Consider the following 25,180-nt stretch of genomic DNA (forward strand, 5'->3'; position numbering starts at 1 on the left):
ATGCAAAAATAGGAACTCCAATTCACTACATGAAAAAGAAGCAACATTATTCAGTAAACATACAAAGTTCCAGTTCACGTAAGATTTATATTTAGATAAAGAATTTTCTGTATATATTATATTAAAAAATAAGAAGAGTGATATTGTATCTGATTAAAATAAATTAATTTGTTTTTGAATGAACTTGCATTTTGAAAAATGTTTGATTTTTCTGACCTTTAAAGTGTTACTGAAAAGGCACTTTCTATAACACGTTAAAAAAAATCCCTGTTTTTCTCTTGCACTTTTTTAAAGTTACCCTTTTAATTAAGTGCATTTATTTATGTAATGCTGGTCAATCTCATATCAGTGTAAACAACCACCTGTAGTTAGTCATTCAGGAGCCTGACCAAATGACTCACCAGCCTGCAAGCACCATAACACATATACATATACATACATAACTGGATGTAGAAGCCTAAACCAATCAAAATGCAGCAGTAAATAGCAATGCAATTCAAAGTTTTGCCTATTTTTTTATTGAGTTGGCCATTAATAAGATTGTAGATTGTAGGATTGTCAGAGCAGAACACTCCTCCTTCTGCATTGATTTGCTGTGTTATGTCTGTTATATTTATGTGCACATATCATTTTTTATTATGAATCAGTATCCTTGTGTAACTCATGTACTGAATTTGGCAGTTCTTTATTAATAATGTATTATTATTATTATTATTAGGAACACTAGGGGGCCAAATTATCAAGCTCCAAATGGAGCTTGATGCCCCTGTTTCCGAGCGAGCCTTCAGGCTCACAGGAAACAGTAATTATGAAGCAGCTGCTCCATAACTTGTCCGCCTACTCTGAGGCTGCGGACATCAATCCGCCTGACCCTATACGATCGTGCTGATTGACAGCCCCTGCTAGCGGACGATTGGCTGCGAATCTGCAGGGGGCAGCATTGCACAAGCAGTTCAGAAGAACTGTTTGTGCAATGATAAAGGCCGACAGACAGTGTATGCTGTCAGCATTTATCGATGTGCGGCGGACATGATACACTACATCATATCATGTCTGTCCGCACTTTAATAAATCAGCCCCTAGATGTTCATGAGAATTTAGTGTAAACAGGTAAATAAAAGTTTTTCCAGATATGATCAAAAATAAAGAATTTTAGCTCCATCCATTCATACTAAACAAATACTGAATGTTTTGTGGAATTCAACATTATTTTTTTGTCAGTAAAAGTACTAAAAGAAAATACTATAATGTGTTAGAGTATTATATTATTGCACTGTTGCAAATCGTATTAGACATTAATTGTTAATTACACTAGGGAGCTAACTGAATACATCCGTTGAGCCAATGACAAGAGACATATGTGTGTAGTCACCGGTCACCAGCTAGCAACTAACTATCAGTGTATTACTGTTCCTGGGCCTACCTAGATTTGCTTTTAAACAATGGATTAAAAGAGAACTAGTAATTTTGAAAATAGGAGAAAACTGAAAAGTCTATTATAATTGCTTGATCTATCAAACTCATTATAGTTTAATATTTAATTTCATGTCCCTTCTATTTTAAAATTTCTTACTTCAAATGTAAAATTTGAATATTAAGATATTAACATTTGAAATGTATTCTCTTAGACTATCAGAATTAAAATTCACAGTTAATATTATAATGTTATATTTGATATTCAAATGGCAAGTTTTATGCTATTGAAGCATTTGTATTATGGAACAAATATTGTTGTACTATAGAAAAAACATTCACCTGTACTCCAGGTCACTACACTTTTGTCACAATCTGACTTTCTTTCTTCTATTCTAGCTTTAATTTGGAACCTGGTTATGATTTCCTTCACATCTACGATGGACCTGACTCATTGAGTCCCCTGATTGGGAGTTTTTTTGGCGCTCAACTTCCAGATAGGATCGAGAGCAGTAGCAACAGTCTTTTTCTTGCCTTTCGCAGCGACGCCTCTGTAAGCAGCGGAGGATTTGTCATTGATTACACAGGTAATTTGTATTAGAGATCATTGTTTACGGCTGCACTAGTCGTGTTTGTAAATAATGCTGCACCTTTCTCAGTTTCAACAACACAGAGTTTGGCCTCAGCTCTTGGTACAGCTATCCTGCTTCCTGATTGGATGTACAAAATGCAAATATCTTACACTAATGATTGGTGGATCTGCTAATGCTTTGTGTTGTAAAATTAATCAGTAATTTCTCCTTTTTTGTAGTGTTATATATATTAAATAAGTAAGAAAAAATGCATAAGTGTGCAAATAACAGTCATTTTCAACAGATCTGTTGTGTTAAAGATTTAAGGATACAGTATTCAAAGTTGTTCTGTTATCTATATGAAAGAACCTTATTTAGATATGGGCCTTTTGCATTCAAAATGAAGTAAAAATCTGTTTAAATGAAAAAACATATATACCAGTGACAGCTGTGTGATTCCTACTAATGCTCATTGAGCTGTAGCAGGAAGTACCTATCAACCAGTCAACTTTTACAGGAAGTAACTATCAGCTGATACAGATATATTAGATTGACTTTAATTTTAAAAGCTTTTAGTTTTCATTTTAATGCAAAAATAATAACATGATAATGACTGAATATTGCTTTGTTATAATGTATTCATTATTTGTTTAGCTTTCATTAAACAAAACTATTTCCTAGTTATATTGTATTGTACTTAATTTTGTATGAACCTAGAATCCTCCAGTTCTCTCTGTATTCCATGTAGACTACACATTATTGTAATGAGAGACCTCTACATATGTTTATAAATTGTGTAGAATAAAATGGATACTGAAAAATGCTTTCACGCTGTAGGGCGTTTTAGTGAAAATGCAACAGTTTCTTTACAATATGATCAGAACTTTCAAATACAATCTGAAAGGCTTATGGAGAGCACATTTTTATTTTATTGTCAGATATCACCTTTTTTAGTGAACATATTTTTGGTTGGTCACATTATTCCATCATTAAAGTCTGTATAAACTAGAGGTAGAAAAAAAAACATATCAAACATGTACTACTGAACACAAAGCTGGGTATTTCATCTAAATGAACCAAGTAATGAGATAGAATGAACCTTGGATAAGATACAGGTGAAGAGCTTACACTGTAGGGGCCATCCCATTGTGTAGTTGTTGAAAGCTATCTTGTCATACATCACTAGAACACTTTTATACCTCAACAGGCACAATATATTATTCTTTATCTCTGGCTCCATGTGAGTTTCATTGTGTAAGTTCAGAGCTCAGGACATGGAAGTATTTCATTGGTACACATTGGTGCTATATCAGGTGTTAATAATGTCTAGTAATTGATGCTGGTTAGTGATCACAAGTCTATGCTGCCACAAGGTTTAGAGAAATGTGCCCATCTGATTCTGCCATAATCCTCAAATCAAGGGCTAAGAGAAATGGGTATCATACTAACTTATAGGGCCTGCAATTCATGACTATAGCAAATCATAAAGTCATAAAAAGCTGTAGTTTGCGTCTATTAAAGTGCACATGAATAGGGATAATGTACACCTGTTGCTCTTTTAACAAACATTCTTTTAAAATATTTTGCTATTTTTCAATGACATTCTCTAATAATGAATATATTTGTCTAGGGAAAGGAAAATAAAAAAAACCTTTTTTCAAAGAGACATGTTTTCAAGTCACAGTGATCTCTTCTCACAGCAGAAGTAGGGATGTGCGAATGTTTCTAAAAATTCGAAATTTAAAACGAATTTTGATACATTCGTTCGTTCAAATCGAATTTCGAATGTTTATAAAACATTCTAACATTCTATTTTCTAATTTTCATTTTCGAATTTTCCAATAAAATTCGAAAATATTCGTTCAAATAATAGAATGTTTAGCTATGTAATTCATTCAATTTTGAAATGTAATATTCAAAATAGTATTTCTAGTCTAATACTGTGTTTTATAAATGTAATATTCGAATTCGAATGTGACATTCGATTCGAATGTGATATTCGATTCGAATGTGATATTCGAAATAGTGTTTCTAGTCTACAATTGTGTTTTATAAATGTAATATTCGAATTAGAATGTGACATTCGAATTCAAATGTGACATTCGAATTCGAATGTGACATTCGAAAACTGTAAATAACATTCGAAAATCGAATTTTTAAGAATATTCGTTCTTATCATCATTCTATTATTTAAATCGAATTTCTACAATAACATTCGTTCTAACATTTGAATTCGGATATAAACACATTCGCCCATCCCTAAGCAGAAGCCTCTACATAATTATTAAGTTTAGACCAGCAACTCTCTTCATTAATTACAATGCATTTTTGGGAGTCTAAGATTGCATGAAGTGAGGCATTTGTTTAAAGTGCAAAGTTATTTAAGACAAGTTCATTAGTCATCCTAAGTTTTAATGTTAAGAAATATACCCAAGATTGTAAAAAGTAAAAGTAAAATTATGAAACTTCCATATAAAATCAATATTAATGTTTCACATTATGTCTGGACAGTACAGGACAGAAGTGTCCACTGACAATGTTAGTACACTGCGTCGGACATTCCATTTGAAGTTGATTTGCAGAAATCATATTCATAAGAATAATAGTTTGACTTCAGTCTAACGTAGCACATTTTTCTGGTATGTTTCTCCCTTATTGGAGTATCTGATGCTATGTTTTGCCCATAGAAGCATATAACAGAGACCTACAAGCCATTTCAAATGAATACATGAATGCAGAAGTGCTGAAAAACAGAATAGGAACACATGTAGATGTTGGCAGGCAAATAATACAGGGCTGTTTCAGTGTTTGCCTCACCAATACCTTAGCTATAATAAAGACCACATGTACTGGCACACACAATGCCTGAGTAATGCCCATGAGTAGGTAGGACCCTCTGGTTATAACATTATATAAATGGCACTTTAATAATCAACACAATTTTAGAATAAAGCAGGAATGTGCCCTGAAACTCCCATGTATCTCTTCCATAAATAAATCCATACATCCATGAGACCTCTCTTCTTTAAAATGATGGCTCTCTAGATATAAAATTAATGAATAAATGAATAAATATCCGTTCCTTTAAAGGGAGCGGACATTCAGTTGCAAAAATAAAATGTTTAAATCACAGTTTGAAACTATGAAACTCCTGCACCAAATAAATCTAATTATCTAAATGTTTGTTTATGATTTGTATGAAGTGTCTGGAGGGGTTTAGGAGACAGTACACCTAAGATTTTTCTGCAATATGTATACGTTAAACAGAGCATATACCCGCTGCTCTTCGTTTAGCCAAGATGAATAGGTTGTAGGCGATAGTTGCTCTGTTTAGCTTATGGTAAGGGTATTTTAGCATCTGATTTCTAACCACCAAATACATTTCTCACTACTGAGCAATGATGTTTGCCTCTCTGTTGCCAGTAGCATAGTAACCTTAGAACAGTGATGTGTCTCCTCTGTTCTTGGCTAATCCAGATTAGTGCATATCTTTGCTGTACCTTGGAATGTGCTAGCAATGTGTTTCTTACACATTGCTTTACAAGCTAAAAAAAACAAAAAACTGCCTGTTTCTAGAAAATTGTTTTGTGCATGAGACTAATGTTTCTTTGGTAATACTCCAGAAAATCCCAGGGAGTCCTGCTTTGAGCCAGGAACTGTAAAAAATGGAACTCGTGTTGGAAGTGACCTGAAGCTTGGCTCCACAATCACTTATTACTGTGAAAGCGGATATGATATAGAGGGGGCTCCTACTTTGACCTGTGTGATGGGAGAGGATGGGAAACCAGTCTGGAATCATCCTCGCCCCAGTTGTACAGGTAATGCTCCTCAACCTATACCCATATTTAAAGTAGTAGAAATAGGTCAAATGGTTAATATGGAGGTTTGTTATGTAAAATTGCTACTCAGGTTTTCTACTCATGGGAACATGTAGGTATACCGGATAAATGAATTGATGTTTATTTTTTTTAGACCTACCATTAATAGCAATTGGGTTAAAAAATGCCTTGTTCTATACGTATAGAGACGGTCATTAATGGGACATAAAGCTTTTTGAGATTGTAATATAAATTATTTTATTATGTGTAGTAAAACTTCAATAAAGTTTCAATATTAATTTTGCCTGCTTTTCCTTTCATTTACCTTTGAAAATTGTGGATTCCGAATGATGACAATTGCAATTTGCAGGTACACTGTTCAGACTTCGAAAGCCACATATCTGTCCTTTATTGGCTTCAGCTGATATGATAACATAAGATACTACAAAACAATGTACATTTTACTAACAAATAAGGCGAGAAGTGGAGTTAGTTTGGATATTGAAAACCAGCAGAAAGCAAGGTCTTAATCTATTCAGAAATGTTTCACACTCTGAGCTAGATTACAAGTGGCTCGCTATTTAGCACTTTCGCTTGCACACAAAAAAACTATTTACTTTCAACTTGTATTAAAATGTGTTGTGCAACTCTTATCTCAGGGCTCGACAAACACAGGAGCCAGGGAGCCACTGGCTCCTAGAATTCCAATCTTGGCCCCTAACTTTATGGGCTGGCACTGCCTGGCTCCTAAAAGTATGTCTAGCTCATAAATATCCTTACTGGCTCCTATATTTTAAACAAATTTGTTGAGCACTGTTTTATTGTTTTTATCTCTGCTAAAGCCAATTATGGATATATATGGGGCAGGGTTAGGCTTGTGAAACCTGCTATGTGCACTTTGAGTTCATAGAAATGGAAACCCATAATGTAATACATTGCATAAAAAGGGGGAAATTACATAATAAAAGTGTATTGCAAAGTTGTTGTTCTATGAATAATTAAATATTTATTATTACAATTTTGTTAAGAAGTTGTTTGTTTAATTGGCTTTGCTAATTGATAGTTAATGCTTTGCAATATCAGGCTTTGATCTGACAGCATTTTGACAATGAACCTTGTAGATCTGAAATACATCTGTTCTGCTTGGGGGTGTTGGCAGACCCTCAATAAACTCTCAGGGGTTTTTGCTGTGTTTTGGATGATAATTTAACACTGTCCAATTTTTATAATTTATTCAAAAACTTGTTTGTTTCTTTTTATAGTAATTGAAACACAGAGAGTTATGTTACTTTTTAATGGGTTTTCAGAAATAGAAAATAGATGTCTGGTATCTGCCAATACCTTTGTATGTATATATATGTGTATATATATATATATATATATATATATATATATATATATATATATATATACACACTATATATATATATACACTATATATATATATATATATATATATATATATATATATATATATATATATATATATATATATATATATGTTTATGTCATTGCAGTGATCTTTTGTCCTCTGAGGGGATTTTTAGCTATTTTTTAGGATATACTCATTTTTCTTTATTTCCATTGTAGCTCCTTGCGGCGGCCAGTATGTTAGTCAAGATGGAGTCGTCCTGTCTCCTAACTATCCCCGTAACTACACTGTTGGACAGAACTGTTCCTATTTTATTGTGGTTCCAAAGGATTATGGTAAGAAACACAACTGACCTACTAGACTTTTTGTTACTGACCTACTGGACTTTTTGTTACTGACCTACTAGACTTTTTGTTACTGACCTACTAGACTTTTTGTTACTGACCTACTAGACTTTTTGTTACTGACCTACTAGACTTTTTGTTACACTTTTTTTTAACAAACTTTTTATTAAACATTTTTATCAAGCTTTTTATTGAGTTGTAAAATCATGGGACTCAAGAAAGTATATTTTGAATGCCTAAAAGGTAAATTCCATGTACAGTTGTAATCAAAATTATTCAACCCCCATTGCAAATCAGGTTTTGTTTGATTTGTTCATTGCAAACTGCTGAAAGTCTGTACATTTTGACAATAGACCTGATTTGCAATGGGGGTTAATTAATTTGGATTACATTTGTATCTGTCCGAAGTGTAAATTTCCAAAATTCTCAATCAGGTTTGACTTTATAATTTAATGAAAAAGCATAATTAATGGACAAATGACAAATTTCATGATTCATATAGCACATGTAATTTTAAAAATATTACAACTTACTTCTATTATTACATTTATTTTGCTAACTTGGTATACTTTGAGAGCATACTGAGGTAGACTTAGAAACATGCATGTGACTTGAGTGTGTAGCACTATTACAAATACGTCTGCAAACATAACTTCACTATAGTACTTAAAAGCTTAGCACACTTCTACCTAGGTATGTAGTAAAGGGAAAAAGATGTTTTAACAAAGCTTGCCAAGGAATAAGTCAGAAGTAAATTGGACAGTTTTATGTTGAGATTGTGCAGTTTATCTCTCTCATTAAATTGATGGTTAACTTTACTTGTTGTAAAATCAGGTCCAGAATCTAAACAATATTTTACAGGGACTTTAATTGATCACTTCTAATGAAGATGCACTGTAACTTACTTTTTCTAGCCGGGCTATTCAAATACCCAGCACTCTGGCCACCCACTTCAAAGCTAATTTTTTTATGAGCTAACGGTTTGAACTGTACTCAAATCAGTGCTCTAGCCGTATGGCGCTCAATTTTTTTTTTGTAGCTAGAGTGCTGATGGAGAACAATTCAAACCGTTAGCTCACAAAATCAAAAATTACTTTTTTAGTAGGTGGCCATAACGCAGGGTATTTGAATTTCTGTTCTATATTAAAAAGTAAATTAAAGTATGTCTTCATTACAACTGGGTAATATATGCCTTGTGATATCAAGAGCGATTTAGCTAACTGGAGATCTCACTCTAAACATATATAATTCAGGGGTCGATCACAATCCTTTAGAAAAACGTATTAAATGATTTATCATCAAAAATCACCATAGATTTTCTGTTGAAAATAATTGAATGTTTTTCTAATGGATTGTGATCAACCTCTTTGTCGTTGTTTACTACAATGTGTGTATAATAGAGCAGGCGCAGGTGACTAGCAATGTTTATCTCTCTATTCTCAGTGGTCTTTGGACAGTTCACCTTCTTCCAGACAGCTCTAAATGATGTGGTTGAAGTGCATGATGGCCCAAATGACCATTCTCGGCTGCTCAGTTCCCTCTCTGGGTCTCATACGGGTATGTGCTAGAGCCGTAGGCCAATCTCTATAGCTGGAAAACTTGCAACAAACAACATTATACATCATTATTATTCTTTATTTATAAAGCGCCGACAGGTTCCGCAGCGCTGTCCATGGGTACAAAACAGTACAGCAGTGAAACCATACAATAAAAGACAACATTTTACAGACAAATACAGGGGGAATTGAGGACCATAAATGCCATAAAAATAAATACGTTTCTCAGAATATCTATTGTGGAGAAAGATTATAAAGAAGGATTATATAGACCAACGGCATTATAGGGAATGGTTGAATGGAACTATAGGGTTACAGGGAGAGGCTATATAGTGTTATATCAGGGGCTATTTTAATGTGCAGTTTACATTTTCTACATGTGCACTGTTTCCAGTTTCAAACATGTACAGTGTTCACCCGCATACATATACATGAAATACTCTTTAAAATTCCTTAAAGCTGTATTTAAACTCCATCTTATGTTATATAAATACAGTATAAAATGTATAATTTGCTCCTAGTTAAAAATATTGGTGAATAAATAACTACACACATTTAACAGCTACTGAGTTATTTCTACTTTAATTGGTTTCTGATTTATGAGGGATTATATGGATTGCTGGTAGGAATTAAATGAGGGGTTATATCAAACATTAAAGGAACTCTGTATGCCATATGTATTAAGCCTTCAGTAATATAAACAAATCAAAACCTGAATTTGCACCTTAATAATGATTAAATAACTTCTGATTGGATGCACCTCCCGCTCATTATTAACATGTGCTTTTTATTTGAACTATTTACTTAAATTAACGGTTAAAACATATCAGGAGAGATTAGAAATGGAGCGCAAATGTGTGCGCGCAAGCAATATCAGGTTTTTGCGTTCGTTTGAGGACAGGTGAAATTGCGCTGGTATTACAAGTTGAAAGTAAACACGATCACTTGAACTCAATTCAAGTTAAAGGGACACTGAACCCAAATTTTTTCTTTCATGATTCAGATAGAGCATAACATTTTAAGCAACTTTCTAATTTACTCCTATTATCAATTTTTCTTCATTCTCTTGATATCTTTATTTGAAATGCAAGAATGTAAGTTTAGATGCCGGCCCATTTTTGGTGAACAACCTGGGTTGTTCTTGCTGATTGGTGGATAAATTCATCCACCAATAAAAAACTGCTGTCCAGAGTACTAAACTAAAAAAAAAACCTTAGATGCCTTCTTTTTCAAATAAAGATAGCAAGAGAACGAAGAAAAATTGATAATAGGAGTAAATTAGAAAGTTGCTTAAAATTGCATGCTTTATCTGAATCATGAAAGAAAAAAATTTGGGTTGTGTCCCTTTAACGCTCATCATGTTAGCGTGTCCTTAGAGCTGTAGTTAACTGTTTCGCAAAACAAAAAAGTCTCACAAGACACATTAATAACACATTACAAAGTACACTTATACTCATAATAACACCATCTAATAAAAATTATTAAAAAAAATATTACATAAGTTATAAGGATTCAAAGATATGAGGTCTTAGGTGTTAGAAAAAAAAGGCATGCAAAGGGCTTTAACATTTTGATACATACATATTGTACATTTCTAAAGATGTATATGTATGTACATATAAATGTCTATATATGTGTTCATATTTATTTATGTATTTATATGTTTATATATGTATTTACAGATGTATCTACACATATAAACACATAAGTACATATGTATACCTATCTAAACATATGAATATATATATATATATATATATATATATATATACTGTATACATACAGTATATATAAGTGCATTGGAGCCCTTTGCAGTTAAGTAGATTAAAACATAAAAACATATAAAAATATATTTAGGCACTATTCATATTTAATAAAGTATCTTACTGTGTATTTACTGTAAACATTTCACATTCCAATGTTCTGCACATAGCATAATATGTTCTATGTATTTCTAAATAGATATTCCTTTATATATCTGTATATATCTATACCTATATAGAATAATGTATAGTCTATTAGATATACAGTATATAGAAATGCTGTATGTATTTATGAATAAATAGAACATATTCTGTTTGTGCAGAACATTGGAATGTGAAATATTCATATTTTTATGTAAGGTTAGCGCACATGAGAATATCCAATCGGGTTTGCACGTGAGTAGGGTGTTTTTCCCACTTTTTATGATCCATTGACTTCTATGGGGAATAGGTAATCACCCGTGCAATATTGTAAGTTCGGCTTTTTTTGCGTGTCGGTTTAACGCGAGAGTGATAACGTTTTACTTTCAACTCATAATACCAGCGCAACCCGACGCGCACAAAAATATTACTTCTAGCACAATTAGCGCTCTAGCGGAAGCGCTAAATAGCGTTCCACTCGTAACCTGGCCCATTGTGTTTAACGTTTGCTGAATGTGAAGTTATACAATGACATTATAGAGGAATTGGCAAAGCTACAGAGAAAGGTTAATTGGTACAACTGATACTGCAAGGTTTTATATACATATGCATAAATATATTATGTTGTATTTATGCTCAGTGTTTCTGTCTAGTGTCTGTATTTTTACTCCTCAGTTAATCTCTGGCATTATGACATATCTCCTCTGCAGCTGTGTGCACACAAATTAATTATAGTTATCTCTTCAGTTTACAAAGCACATGTCCCTATTCAGCCAGAATAAAGTTTGCCCCCTGTCCAATACTGCATAGTATGCACTGTCCATCTCATGCACTGTGATCAGAGCATCAGTCGTCCTTTGCAAAATCCTCCATCAGTTTTATCTGAGAGAGGCAGGTCTCCCGCTCTGTAACACATGTGCTTTGCCGTTGCAGGTGAATCTCTACCTCTTGCGACTTCCAATCAGATTTTAATTAAGTTCAGTGCCAAGGGACAAGCGACAGCCAAAGGATTTCATTTTGTTTACCAAGGTAGGTGTGCAGTTGGCATGTCATATTCCGTGGCCGTCCAAGCAGTGAATGAATTCCATGAGGAGCCTTTGAGCAGATATTAAATGCTGTCTTTGAGAAGATCTGATGAGCAGATTGAAATAAGGAGATCGGAGAAACTGAAAAATGGGGAGTGCAGGTGCAGAGTGAGGGAGGAGATGCATCTGTGACAGGCACATAACAGGAGAGCTGGCATGGAACAGGCACGCAGACTGCCAACAGCTGGATATAGCTTCCAACCACAGTATGACAGCAGTGGCTTCAATCTGACATTGCTGCTATTCTGCAAAAATACTACATCTTTGCAATGAGGACTTTAGTTTAAGAGCAATTAAACCACTTAGTAAATATAGTATTGTTTCTTAATGTCTTTTAGGCAACATATTAGGACAGAAGAGAAACTGTTCAGTGGGCCAAGTGCTTTTTCTCCTTAATTCTATTTAAGGTTTGTCCCCACTACTAAAAACAAGGGGATGCACTTACTTGAACTATAGGGATAATAGCCCTAATGCTAGATATTTATATAATCTTCCTTTTTAACTCTCATATTAATAAGTAATTTTAGTTTATAGCAATATTTTTCTTTAAAGTTTCTCATATTTTAGCTTGACCTTTATTCAGTCAACACTTTGTTTCTCCTTCCTTTATCCCCTGGCCTACTTTTTCCTTTCTGCTCTCTCCTATTTATGCTTTTGCCTATTGATATACTCACCTCAATGCCATACTTCCCCCTATTTATTTAATCCCCTCCTTATGTCTGTTCATCTCTTCTTTCATCACCTTCACCACCTCGATTTCTGTCTAATCCTTCCTTTAGTGTTGTCACTTATTTAGCTCTCTTTTTTTCCCTCCACTCTCTTTCATTCACGTACGTTTTTTTTATCTCTATTCCCTCCCTTTTTCTATCTCTCTGTCATTTTTTTCCTTTCTCTCTTATTTACTTCCCTCCTCTATTTCTTAGTCACTTTACCTCTCTTTCTTTCTGTCACATCCTTCCTGTAGCTATCTCCGTCACTTCTCTTGTGTATCTCTCATTCATTTCATCCTCTACCTCTCAATCACATCCCTTCTCTATTTTTTCTCACTTGCTTTCTCTTGCTCTCTCAGTTCCTCCGTCTTATATCTCTGCCTATTTACTCCTTTATCTCTAATTTCTCTCTTTTATGTTTAATTTACTTTTCACCTTTATCTATGTTACTTCCTTTTGTATCTCTTATTTCCTTTTATCTCTCAGGGCATAGTGATCTAAAGCTCTCTGGTCTGGAGAGATTATCTAAGAAGTCTCGTCAGTAATGAGAGCTCATTCAAATCAGTTTTAGAAAGCGCATTTTAACTTGAGAGACATTCTAGCTATGCAGGGTTCTGGATGGGAAGCATAGACACATGGATTTCAATATGATACTCAAAAAAAGCCCAAATCACTTACCCGTTTTACCCTTCATTTATTTCCCACATTCATATCTCATTTACTTCTTTCACTTAGTTACTTATATTTTTTGCTTCTTCTTTTCCCTTCTTAACTCTTTACGAGTGAATGACAACACATTGTTGTCATCTGCACAATCAATTTAGCACAGATGATAATCCCCTTGCTCTCAGCTCTCATAATCCTTATAAACCTCCAAGACCCACTGTTCTTTCAAAATATATGTCTTTGGGGTTAAATTGGAGCACTTTTTTTTTTTTTTTTTTACAAAAAATAAACACTATTTTTAATAAACTAATTTATATATATCCATATAAAAGCCCATTGAAAAGGCCTAGAAACCCCCAAGCCCCTCTTAAAAGTAAAGTCCCTGTTTAAGTGTTAATAGCCAGGTAATCAATGTGGTAATAGTGATCACCTGAGGTGAATAAATGTGTGCCATTCTTTTTACTTCAGAGTTTAGGGGGAAAAGCACACAAGAACTATTGTTTCTAACCTTGTTTATTACAATTTTAATTAAAAAATGATTTTTTTTTTCACACTTTTTTGATGCAGGTTTCTTACATGTCATGATCTATACATAAAATAATGATATAGTTTGAACCTGCTGGGTCTCCTGAAAAAGAAAAACATAGTATGTGTGGGTTTTTCACTAAAAAAATTGACTGCAGTAGGTTCTAACCTACATCTAAAAACTGCACAACAGCTCATTACATGTTTGGAAATGACTAATCAGTTAAAGGGTTAATCTCACTGTCACTTCTCTGTCTTAGTCACTCCCCCCCTCTAGCTCTCATCCACATCCTTCCTCTTTCTCTCTCTGACACTTCCCTTCTCTAATATAAGCAACTTCTCTCCTTTATCTCTCATTCACTTTGTTCCTCTATCTATCAGTCACTTCCTTCCTCTATGTCTCTAAGTCCCTTCCCTATTCTAACTCTTAAAGGGACAGTCTACTTGGAAATTGTTATTGTTTAAAAAGATAGATAATCCCTTTATTACACACTCCCCAGTTTTGCATAAGCAACACTATTATATTAATATACTTTTTACCTCTATGATTAGCTGTATCTAAGCCCCTGCAGACGGACCCTTATCTCAGTGCTTTTTACAATCTTGCATTTTAGCCTATCAATCAAAGTTGTTGCATAACAATTATCATTCTCCACGGAGTGAGCACAATGTTATCTGTATGGAACACATGAAATAGCACTATCTGACTGTTGTGCATGTTTTCAAAAGCTAATAAAAAGCACTGAGATAGGGGCAGATTGCAGGGGCTTAGAATCAGGCAAGCTTAAAAGCTATAAATATAAGAATGTTGGTTATGCAAAGTAGGGAATGGGTGGTAAAAGCATTATCTATCTAGACTTTCCCTTTAATCAGTTATCTCCTCTCTTGCACTTTATTACTTCTTTTATCTTTCTATATTTCTATCTCTCACAATGTTTGACTCCTCCTTTTCTCCCTGTCTCTCATAGCTGTTCCTCGAACAAGTGCCACTCAGTGCAGTTCCATCCCAGAGCCTAAATATGGCCGTCGCATTGGGAATGACTTTTCTGTTGGAGCAATTGTTCGCTTTGAGTGTATCGCTGGATATGCTCTACAAGGCTCCAGGAACATTGAGTGTCAGGCTGTAATGGGAGCCCTGGCACAATGGAACACATCAGTCCCTTCCTGTGTTGGTATGTACTCCTTTCCCTAAAATGTCATTTACATTGCTTGCAATGCAATCATATACCCCTTTTTTACTTACCCGCATTGCAATGTGTACAGCATACTCATTTGTTTATTTATCCAGCATGTATGGTTTGTGTTATTGTTAAGAAACTGTGAAACAAATAGAAGAGGAAAGTAGTGAAGTAGATAAGGGAAAGGTAGCATAAGAGGATGGGTTCTAGGCTTTCACAAGGAGAAAATGCAAACTTTGCCTTCTTATGAGTCAGTGCGACTTTCTAATATCATGATATAGACTTTTTTTTCTTACATAAGATGATGAGTCCATAGGAATTCTATAACATTTAAGATATACTTCCCACCACTAGGAGGAGGTTGAGAGCACACACAAGAGCTATAATCCCTTCCCACCTTTCCTCACTCCTCAGTTTGTTCTCTGCCTCTCAGGAGGTAAGGCTGAAGATCAAGGTGCTCCAGCTATTTGATTAAAAAAATGGATTTCATTTAATGGAAGCTCAACCCAATATGAGACCCTTAACCCCTGATGCAGTTTCATTCAGTAGAAGAGATCAGCAGAAAGATTTCAGCACACTGAATGAGACAGGGGCATGGGAATACCTTGTTATGTGTGCAGCATCTCCCTATGGGATTTCAGCCATAACTACCCCCCCGGCATTGCGTTGACATGTCCCTTAGCCTCCCCCTGTGGGAATATCTGGTTATTTCCTCTCAGATCCTCTGCTGTACATGTACAAGCACTGGATGTGCTCTCTACTGGATACAGCAACATACAACATGCTGGAAAGCTTATTCAGTCAGGTACTTGTTTTAGTCAAGTATAGCATAACTGGGGGACTAGCCTGCCTACCTGCAGACATACTTTGTTGGGTAATTTCTCACAATAAAGGATCCAATCCTTTATTAGGGGTACTCTGAAAGGACTGGGGCACTTATCAACCCTCCAGCAGCATTTTATTCACTTTTTACTCAGTTTTTGAAAATTGGTGTATGGCCGTTTAAGAGACCTATGACTACTCAAAGCAGTTGGCAGACCCCTCAGAAACGTAGCAGTTGGGGTGGCAACACAGAGAGGAGCTTATCTTAGAGGTTATTTTTTTACTTTCAAACTGATTTAAACTGTTTAAATTGTTTTACTGGTTTTTACTATTAAACATTTTGGGCTTGATTACAAGTCAAGCACTAAATTATCCACTCCCGCAAATGGGCAAATTTGCGAGTTAATTAACCAGCCATTACAAGTGGCTGGTTATTGTTACCGTGAGCTTTTATAAATCTGCCCCAAATGCCCCCAAAATACTGTCTAGTGTAGTTTATTAAAAAATAAAGATGGCAGCATCTTTATTTTTTAATTAAAGTACTGCACTAGGCAGTGTTTTCGGGTTAAAGTTGGTGGAAATGGGGCACTGAAAAGTGCCTTTCCATTGCATTCAATGGGAACTTTGTGTTCCCAGTAGATATATATGTATATACACATATTAACACATAAATATACATGAATATCAGCATATACATATATATTTATACTTGCTGCCATCGCTGCGCGACTTACCCCCTTCACTGGCGCAGAAGTTCCTATAGGAGCCTATGGAAGTGCACTCTTGTGAGCTCAATGCTTCATAGCAAGATTGCGGCTATCTTGTAATAACACATTAACGTGCACTGGAATTAAAAAGTGGAGCGCTAATATTGCTTTCATGAAAGCGATGTATAGCACTCCGCTTGTAATCTAGCCCTTTGTTTGGGCCTTCTGTCGCCCTGGGATCGTCATGGCAATTAGCTCCGCTCCCTTCCATTGGCTCCCTTTTTTCTTTCTATCTGTTTATGTCACTGGGCAGATTAGGAGTTTTACAAACTGATCATTTCTGTGTCTGCAGTTTTTATTGTCTCTGCCTGCAAAGGATCCTTTCCGGGTGGGGTGCAGAAGAGCTGCTGAGGGGTAGGAGCTCAGTTTGGCTTACAATAGCTTATAGTGAATCTTTCACTGTTTTCTCTCATTGCCTGTTCTTATTTAACCCAGTGTCTGAGGAGTATTAGAAAGTGGCTATAGCAGTAGACATTTGTTTCTACTCATTTAATATATAAAATTGTTATTTTTTATTCACATTGTTATATTTTTATGGAGTCTAACATGTCTGTTTCCCCTGTGATTACATCAAATTTATTAGAGGGTAGATCTACAGAAAATACCACTGTGCAGTACCTCTATAAACATTGCAAAACTGTTCCAGTCTGTAAGGTTAACCAGCTATGCAATAGTTGTGCTACTTCATATTGTACATGCAGGTCTCTGTCCTACTCCAGCATATATTACACAAAGAGGAATTCTGAATGTTTATTGTTTTAAAAGATAGATAATCCCTTTATTTGGTTATTTTGCATAACCAAAACTGTTATATTAATATACTTTTTACCTCTGTGATTACCTTGTATCTAAGCATCTTCTGACAGCCCCCTAATCACATGTGTTGTGCTAACTCTTAAATAACTCCCTGTGTCTGAACAAAGTATTATCTATATGACCCACAGAGGCCTATTTATTATTGTGCGAGCGGATATGATCCGATATTGCGGATCATGTCTACCGCATATCGATAAATGCCGAACTGCTGGTGCAATGCAGCCAGCAGGGGGTGTCAATCAACCCGATTGTATTGGATCGGGTTGATTTTAGGCAATGTTTGTCCGCCGCCTCAGAGCAGGCGGACAGGTTATGGAGCAGTGGTCTTTAGACCGCAGCTTCATAACTTGTGTTTCTGGTGAGCCTGAAGGCTCGCCAGAAACACGGGGCTTTAAGCTCCACACGGAGCTTAATAAATATGCCCCACAGTCTCTTGGGAAAAAGCAATTTAAAAAGCATGTGATAAGAAGCAGCCCTCAAGGGCTTAGAAATTAGCACATGAACCTACCTAGGTTTAGATTTAACTAATAATACCAAAAAAACTAAGCAAATTTGAAGTAAATTCGAAAAGTTGATTAAAATTACAAGTCCTATCTGAATAATGAAAGTTTAATTTTGACTAGACTGTTTCTTTAAATGCAATCTGTATAAAGCAATGGTAGAATATTTGGTGGTTATTCCCAAACCTTATTACATGTCGCTTAATGTACGAAATGTAGTTTCTGTTTTGACAGAATATGCTACTTACATGTACTGTATTGGCTAATTACATGTACTTCATTTTATAGTATAGTTTCTGTATTTACAGAACATGCTAATTTATTGATGTTGGGAAATGTTCCTATATTATGTATATGGTTACAAGATTATTTGCATGTGCAACAGAACATGCAATTTTCTTTACATATAAGTTCTTTTATATATGTAGACATATACGTGGTGCATATTTGTGTAACCTCTGTATAATCATTACTTGATGGTTTATACACAATTTATCTGTTAAAATCTGACAGCGCTCACCTTGTGTCTGTAGCTCCTAGTATTGTGGGTACCAGCGCCCCCAAAAAGGTGAATGTAGTGCTAAAAATAAATACACAGAGCGCCTCCTAAAAGGCTAAGACACTAGTAGTGACAAGATTATTTAAATAAAAAATATATTGAAATTCTATAGGGGTATATAAAATATTTTATAAGCTACTTATAGCTAAAATATACAAACAAGATACAGAAGTGGATCCACTTAAAATTAACAATAAAATATGCATATATCTATTTTAAAAAACAATACAATTGTGGTTAAAAACCACAACAATATACAATCTTAATCACAAAATAAATTACAATAAAACAGCTGTTGATGGTTGGATAAAAATATAAATATATAAAAACATCAATTTACTGAGTAGGTGTCCATAAATATGTAGGTCCCAAACTTTAAATTCTTTCCAGAGAGTGAATGTCCAATATGAAGATTCTATTTTAAAACAGTTATCCTTATATATCCCTCGATAAACGGTGAAATGATGAAGTGTGTAAAAAAGAAAAACGTAGTGGTTTTCAAATCAAATTTAAAAAATTATTGTGAATATCCAAAAAATCCTGAAAAGATGATGTGATGAAGTGGGCGTGAATAATCAAAAATGTGTGTACACAAAAATGAAAAAAGAAAAAAGGAAAAAATGTGAAAAAATAATCCAAATTAATATTTAGGATGTGTTAAAGTGAATAACACACTTATAAAGTGACCCTTATGTGAATACAAGATGTGAAGAGATGCTCCTAAAAAGTTATTCCTGTGTGTAAACGATGAAAAAATACAGAAATGGATCCTATGTCTCAGGGATCAATTCATTCAAAGATATACCTGTAATAAAACAAATATAACATAGTGCAAAACTGCTATTCAAACTTAGTCCAGTAATTGAAAAGAAGCTTACCATATATGTCAACGCGTTTCGGCCCTAAGAACTGGGCCTTTATCAAGACTATATCTTGTCTTGATAAAGGCCCAGTTCTTAGGGCCGAAACGCGTTGACATATATGGTAAGCTTCTTTTCAATTACTGACTAAGTTTGAATAGCAGTTTTGCACTATGTTATATTTGTTTTATTACAGGTATATCTTTGAATGAATTGATCCCTGAGACATAGGATCCATTTCTGTATTTTTTCATCGTTTACACACAGGAATAACTTTTTAGGAGCATCTCTTCACATCTTGTATTCACATAAGGGTCACTTTATAAGTGTGTTATTCACTTTAACACATCCTAAATATTCATTTGGATTATTTTTTCACATTTTTTCCTTTTTCTTTTTTCATTTTTGTGTACACACATTTTTTATTATTCACGCCCACTTCATCACATCATCTTTTCAGGATTTTTTGGATATTCACAATAATTTTTTAAATTTGATTTGAAAACCACTACGTTTTTCTTTTTTACACACTTAATCATTTCACCGTTTATCGAGGGATATATAAGGATAACTGTTTTAAAATAGAATCTTCATATTGGACATTCACTCTCTGGAAAGAATTTAAAGTTTGGGACCTACATATTTATGGACACCTACTCAGTAAATTGATGTTTTTATATATTTATATTTTTTATCCAACCATCAACAGCTGTTTTATTGTAATTTATTTTGTGATTAAGATTGTATATTGTTGTGGTTTTTAACCACAATTGTATTGTTTTTTAAATAGATATATGCATATTTTATTGTTAATTTTAAGTGGATCCACTTCTGTATCTTGTTTGTATATTTTAGCTAGTAGTAGCTTATAAAATATTTTATATACCCCTATAGAATTTCAATATATTTTTTATTTAAATAATCTTGTCACTACTAGTGTCTTAGCCTTTTAGGGAGGCGCTCTGTGTATTTTATTTTTAGCCTATACACAATTTATACCATATTATTGCCATGGGCATATTTATGGAGCTTGATGCCCCGTGTTTCTGCTGAGCCTCCATCTTCGCCGGAAACACAAGTTATGAAGCAGCAGTCAACATTGTCAGAAATTAATTGATTGACACCCCTGCTAGCAGCCGATTGGCCGTGAATCTGCAGGGGGCGGCATTGCATCAGCAGTTCACAAGAACTGCTGGTGCAATGATAAATTGCCAACGCTACATACATGGTAGTACCATATGCACATCTGTGTTTATAAATTATTACTGCATGACCAACTTATTTATTATTAGGTCCTTCAATGTCAACAATAGGCCTTATTTATAACAACAACTCTTAACTCCTATATGAGTTCCTGTGTATTTATTGTCAGGAACTGCTTTCAGTGCTAAGTTAGAATCTGCATGTCAGCCAGCGTATGAGAGCAGATAACTTTTATTTTGCTTTATTATGTTTTATGCCTTCAAATGTGGATAAAGAGCAAGTGGCGTGAGTATTGTTATAAATAATCAAGACTATGCGAATAAATATGAGGTGTTTTGGGAGGCAGCAAAGACCTTCTTAAGAGGGAGATCAAATTATATATGGTTAACAAAAAAAAAAGATTAGAGCTCGGGAAAACCAATTGACAAAAACGGTTTCAAGGGCATATCAAAACTATATAAACAATCCATTAAAAAAGTATTGGGACAAGTATCACAGTGCACGCCAAGAGACCTATTTATGTCTTCAAAAATGATACAACAGGAAGCCAGAATGAACGCCATATATGGCGGAACGATACAGGAGATCTGTCAAATATCTGGCTAGGCTAGACAAAGCTAGGAATCAGAAGAACGTGATCGGGAATATTAGCTGGGGAGGCCAGAACTACACCCAAGCGAGTGATATTAGTAAGGTCTTCCTAGACTATTACAAGAACATATATGCTGCTAAAACTATAGATACAGAAGCAAGTAAGATGTTCTGGATAAGATTAAGTGTCCACAGATTACCTCAGAGCAAGTTAAGTCAATAAACGCTCCCATATCGTTAGCAGAAGTTATAAAAGCAATTGAAGATTCTAAACTTGGAAAAGCGCCCAGGCCTGATCAAATACCGGCGGAGTTCTACAGATTGTTGAAGACAGATATAGCTCCCATACTGACTTGTTTATTTAATGTATATTTCATGGATGGGAAAACAATGTCTCGATTCTTCTCCACGTCGACCATAACCCTTATTCCAAAAAAGACAAAATCTTATCAGATCCCGGGTCATATAGACCTATCTCTCTGTTGAATACAGACTATAAATTATTAACTGCAATAATCGCAAAACGTCTGAAGGAAATATTACATAAAATTATACTTCAAGATCAGGCCGGTTTTATGTGTGACAGATCACCAACAAAAAAAGATTTGTAAAACATATATGTTAATAGAATATTTTTGGAAGAAACTGCATAAGGAAAAACCAGCATATCATGACGATCTTGCTATGGTTGTGGTCGACGCGGAGAAGCATTCGATTCTATAATATGGGAACATTTGTATACTTCCCTTGAAAAGTTTGGCTTCTCAGGTAATTTGATTGAATTTATTAAAACTATATACAACTACCCCCATCTCCTCAATACTGGTTAACAATACTCAATCAGAGTTTTTTAAATTAGAGAAGGGAACGCGTCAGGGGTGCCCCCTATCACCCCTCCTATTTAATGTGGCCATTGAACCACTAGCAATATATCTCAGACAAGAACTGGAGGGAATAAAGATAGGATCCAGAAGTTTGTGCTGGCCTTATATGCCGATGACCTACTCCTCTATTTTCAACAAACATATAGAAATATTCCAATTGCGTTCAAGGCATTAGAGTTATTTAGTAGTATTTTGGGTTATAAAGTCAATACGCTCAAATCAGAGATTTTATGGATATACAAAAACACGGATAGCAAGACACAATATAAGCTAAGAGAGGTTACGCAGATTAGATATCTAGGAATTATGTTACATAAAGATCCTAATTGTTGGTATAGACTGAATTTTTACGCCCTACTTTTCTCTGCTTAAAAGTAAGTTGCAAAGATGGGCATTACTCCCCATTTCTCTGTCAGCTAAAATAGCTATGATCAAATCTATCCTATTCCCTCAGATAATCTATATTATGAATAACTTACCATTATTCATTAAGGCAAAAGATATTAAAATATTTAACCAACTATGTGCTAAATTCCTTTGGAGCAAGTCGCGACATATGATAGCTATTAAAAAATTGTCACAATTGAGGGACCATGGGGGGCTAGCTTTCCCGGACATTAAGCTATATAACATGGCCATCTTGGCATGGAATGCGGTGGATTGGCTTCTGTCTACCGAGGTACTAACTAACCTAACCTTGGAAGAGAGCTTAATATATCCGTTTGTATGTAAAGCAATTTTACATTGTACTTTTATAGAACTCCCAGACAACATCAAAAGGTTTATCAGTATGTACAATGTGGTTAAAGCATGGCAAATGACATGTAAATATCTTAAAATTAATTTTTATATTTCTCATTATCTTCCGATTAGAGGGAACCCTGAGTTTATAGCTGGATGCGAGTATCAGGTATTTAAAGAGTGGGCGGATAAATGATTTGATAAGTTACTACAAGTCTTTGATCAAAGGTTTAACTTAAGAACCTTTGAGAGTATTGTCAGAGAATTTGATCTCCCCAAGAAGAGCTTTTTCGCATACCTTCAAGTACGCCACTTTGCTAACAAGAAAGCCAAGTTAGGGAACTGGTCAGTAGGTTTCGAACAAATTGGAGATTACATCAATGTATATTAGCAAGGAAAGCACTCAATATCATTATTATACAAAATTTTATTGGCAAAGCAAGGACAATTAATTAGTGAGCAATACATAGGTTATTGGGCAAAACATTTCCCAGAACTTAGCGGGGATCATATTAAGAAGGGTATCAAATGGCTGATTAAAGCCCCCCTCCGTTCCTCTTGGCATGAATCTTTTTTAAAACTACTTAACAATGCTTATATTTCACCAAAAAGATTGGCGGTATGGTCTTTAGAAAATACGGGAACATGCTACAAATGTTCAATGCCCAGGGCAGACTTGATGCACTGTTTCTGGTTATGCCCAAGATAAGGCAATTTTGGCAGAAGTTCAACTTTTGGCTAAATAAATTTTGCGCTGAACACTAGTCCTGGAACCTATAAATATTTTTTTCCTAAACATAACAGTCCAGAAGAATTTATGTATACATATAGGAATTATGTTACATAAAGATCCTAATTGTTGGTATAGACTGAATTTTACGCCCTACTTTTCTCGGCTTAAAAGTAAGTTGCAAAGATGGGCATTACTATGATTTGATTAATACTATTATACTTATAGGTCGTAATCTAATTCTAAGAAATTGGAAGCAGACTAGATCACTATCTTTTAAGGTATTCCTAGAAGCAGTGAGACAACAGATTATATTTGAACAATATAATACCTCAAACCTATATAACAAATCAACCCAACCGCTTTTTTAACAAATGGGAAAATATTATACAGACATACCCGCTTCCCATGCAATATATACTTACTAAGGCATTCCACAAAACAGACTACTTTGAAGGTCTGATATTAAGAGAATTATTTCCAGTATCTTGGCTCTGAAAAATGGGGGACCATAAGACACCTTCTTTTGGGGGTGGTGGAGGAGGAGGAGGCTCTCCCCTTTTTTTTTTTTTTTTTTTTTCTTTTTCTCCCTTTCTTCTCCTTTTTTCTTTCTTTTATTTTTTTTTATCAGGTTAATGAGAATAATATGCAACAATTGTATTTATGTCTAACACAGTATCTTGTTTTTTTTTCTTTTTGCTTACCTACAATTCTTATTTACTGTGTGATGTCCATAAGGTAATGGCATGGATCTTGAGTTATTATGTAGGCATAAATGTTAGATATCTATCTTTTCTTTCTGTATACATGATTGGAAAAACTTTTCTTTTTTACCCTGCGTGGTGCACAATGTGAGCAAATGAGCTCTGTTCTAGTTCTATTGATACTGACGGAAAAATAAATAAACATATTAAAAAAAAAAAAAAATAGAATCTGCATGTCAGCCAGCGTATGAGAGCAGATAACTTTTATTTTGCTTTATTATGTTTTATGCCTTCCCTGTCACAGGGATATGATAACTTGCATGTGCAGCCTGCACACAATGGTATTGTATATGCACAGCCTGAGGTTTCTGTAGATTTATGTCACAGTACATAAGACATGTGCAAGTATATTTGTCAGGGTTACCATTCTATACAGTGTATGCTTGGTGTTTTTCTATAGAAATGCTTATGTTTGTGACAGAACACACCAATTACAATGTTTGTCTACAAGCATATCAATCACTCCGTGTTTTTAATATTTGCACTTGTTCATATTTATGCAGCTTTGATTTTTTCTAAAATGTATCCTATAACGTACATTTGTACACAAGAGATACAAAATGTGCACATTGTAAGCAAGAACTGCAAAGTTGTAGGTAGTCACTGTATGCAGACTAGGTCTAGTTTAGCCCAGTTTTGCAAACAAGGGATAGAGTTTGAATCCAGTTGTGAGTGCTGTTTTTCTCACTTTGAAAGCTAGTCCTGTATATATTTAGCTTTCCTTTTTTGCGCAGAACCTACTTTGATTGAATCTACTTGTCAATCACTTAAGGTGGGCTCCTCAATGCACATGTCAGTCT

The 25,180-nt window shown here is 34.6% G+C and overlaps 1 protein-coding gene across 1 annotated transcript in view; it reads left to right on the forward strand.

The window, feature by feature from the left end:
• Positions 1–25,180, forward strand: part of LOC128652451 (CUB and sushi domain-containing protein 2-like) — a 1,617,569-nt gene that overhangs the window by 1,330,756 nt on the left and 261,633 nt on the right. Inside the window, 6 exon segments of the mRNA XM_053705390.1 lie at positions 1,813–2,000; positions 5,609–5,803; positions 7,394–7,510; positions 8,963–9,076; positions 11,913–12,008; positions 14,934–15,137. Coding sequence (XP_053561365.1) covers positions 1,813–2,000; positions 5,609–5,803; positions 7,394–7,510; positions 8,963–9,076; positions 11,913–12,008; positions 14,934–15,137 — 914 coding nt within the window.

Source organism: Bombina bombina, chromosome 3 (assembly GCF_027579735.1).
Source record: "Bombina bombina isolate aBomBom1 chromosome 3, aBomBom1.pri, whole genome shotgun sequence".
NCBI classification, from domain to species: domain Eukaryota; kingdom Metazoa; phylum Chordata; class Amphibia; order Anura; family Bombinatoridae; genus Bombina; species Bombina bombina.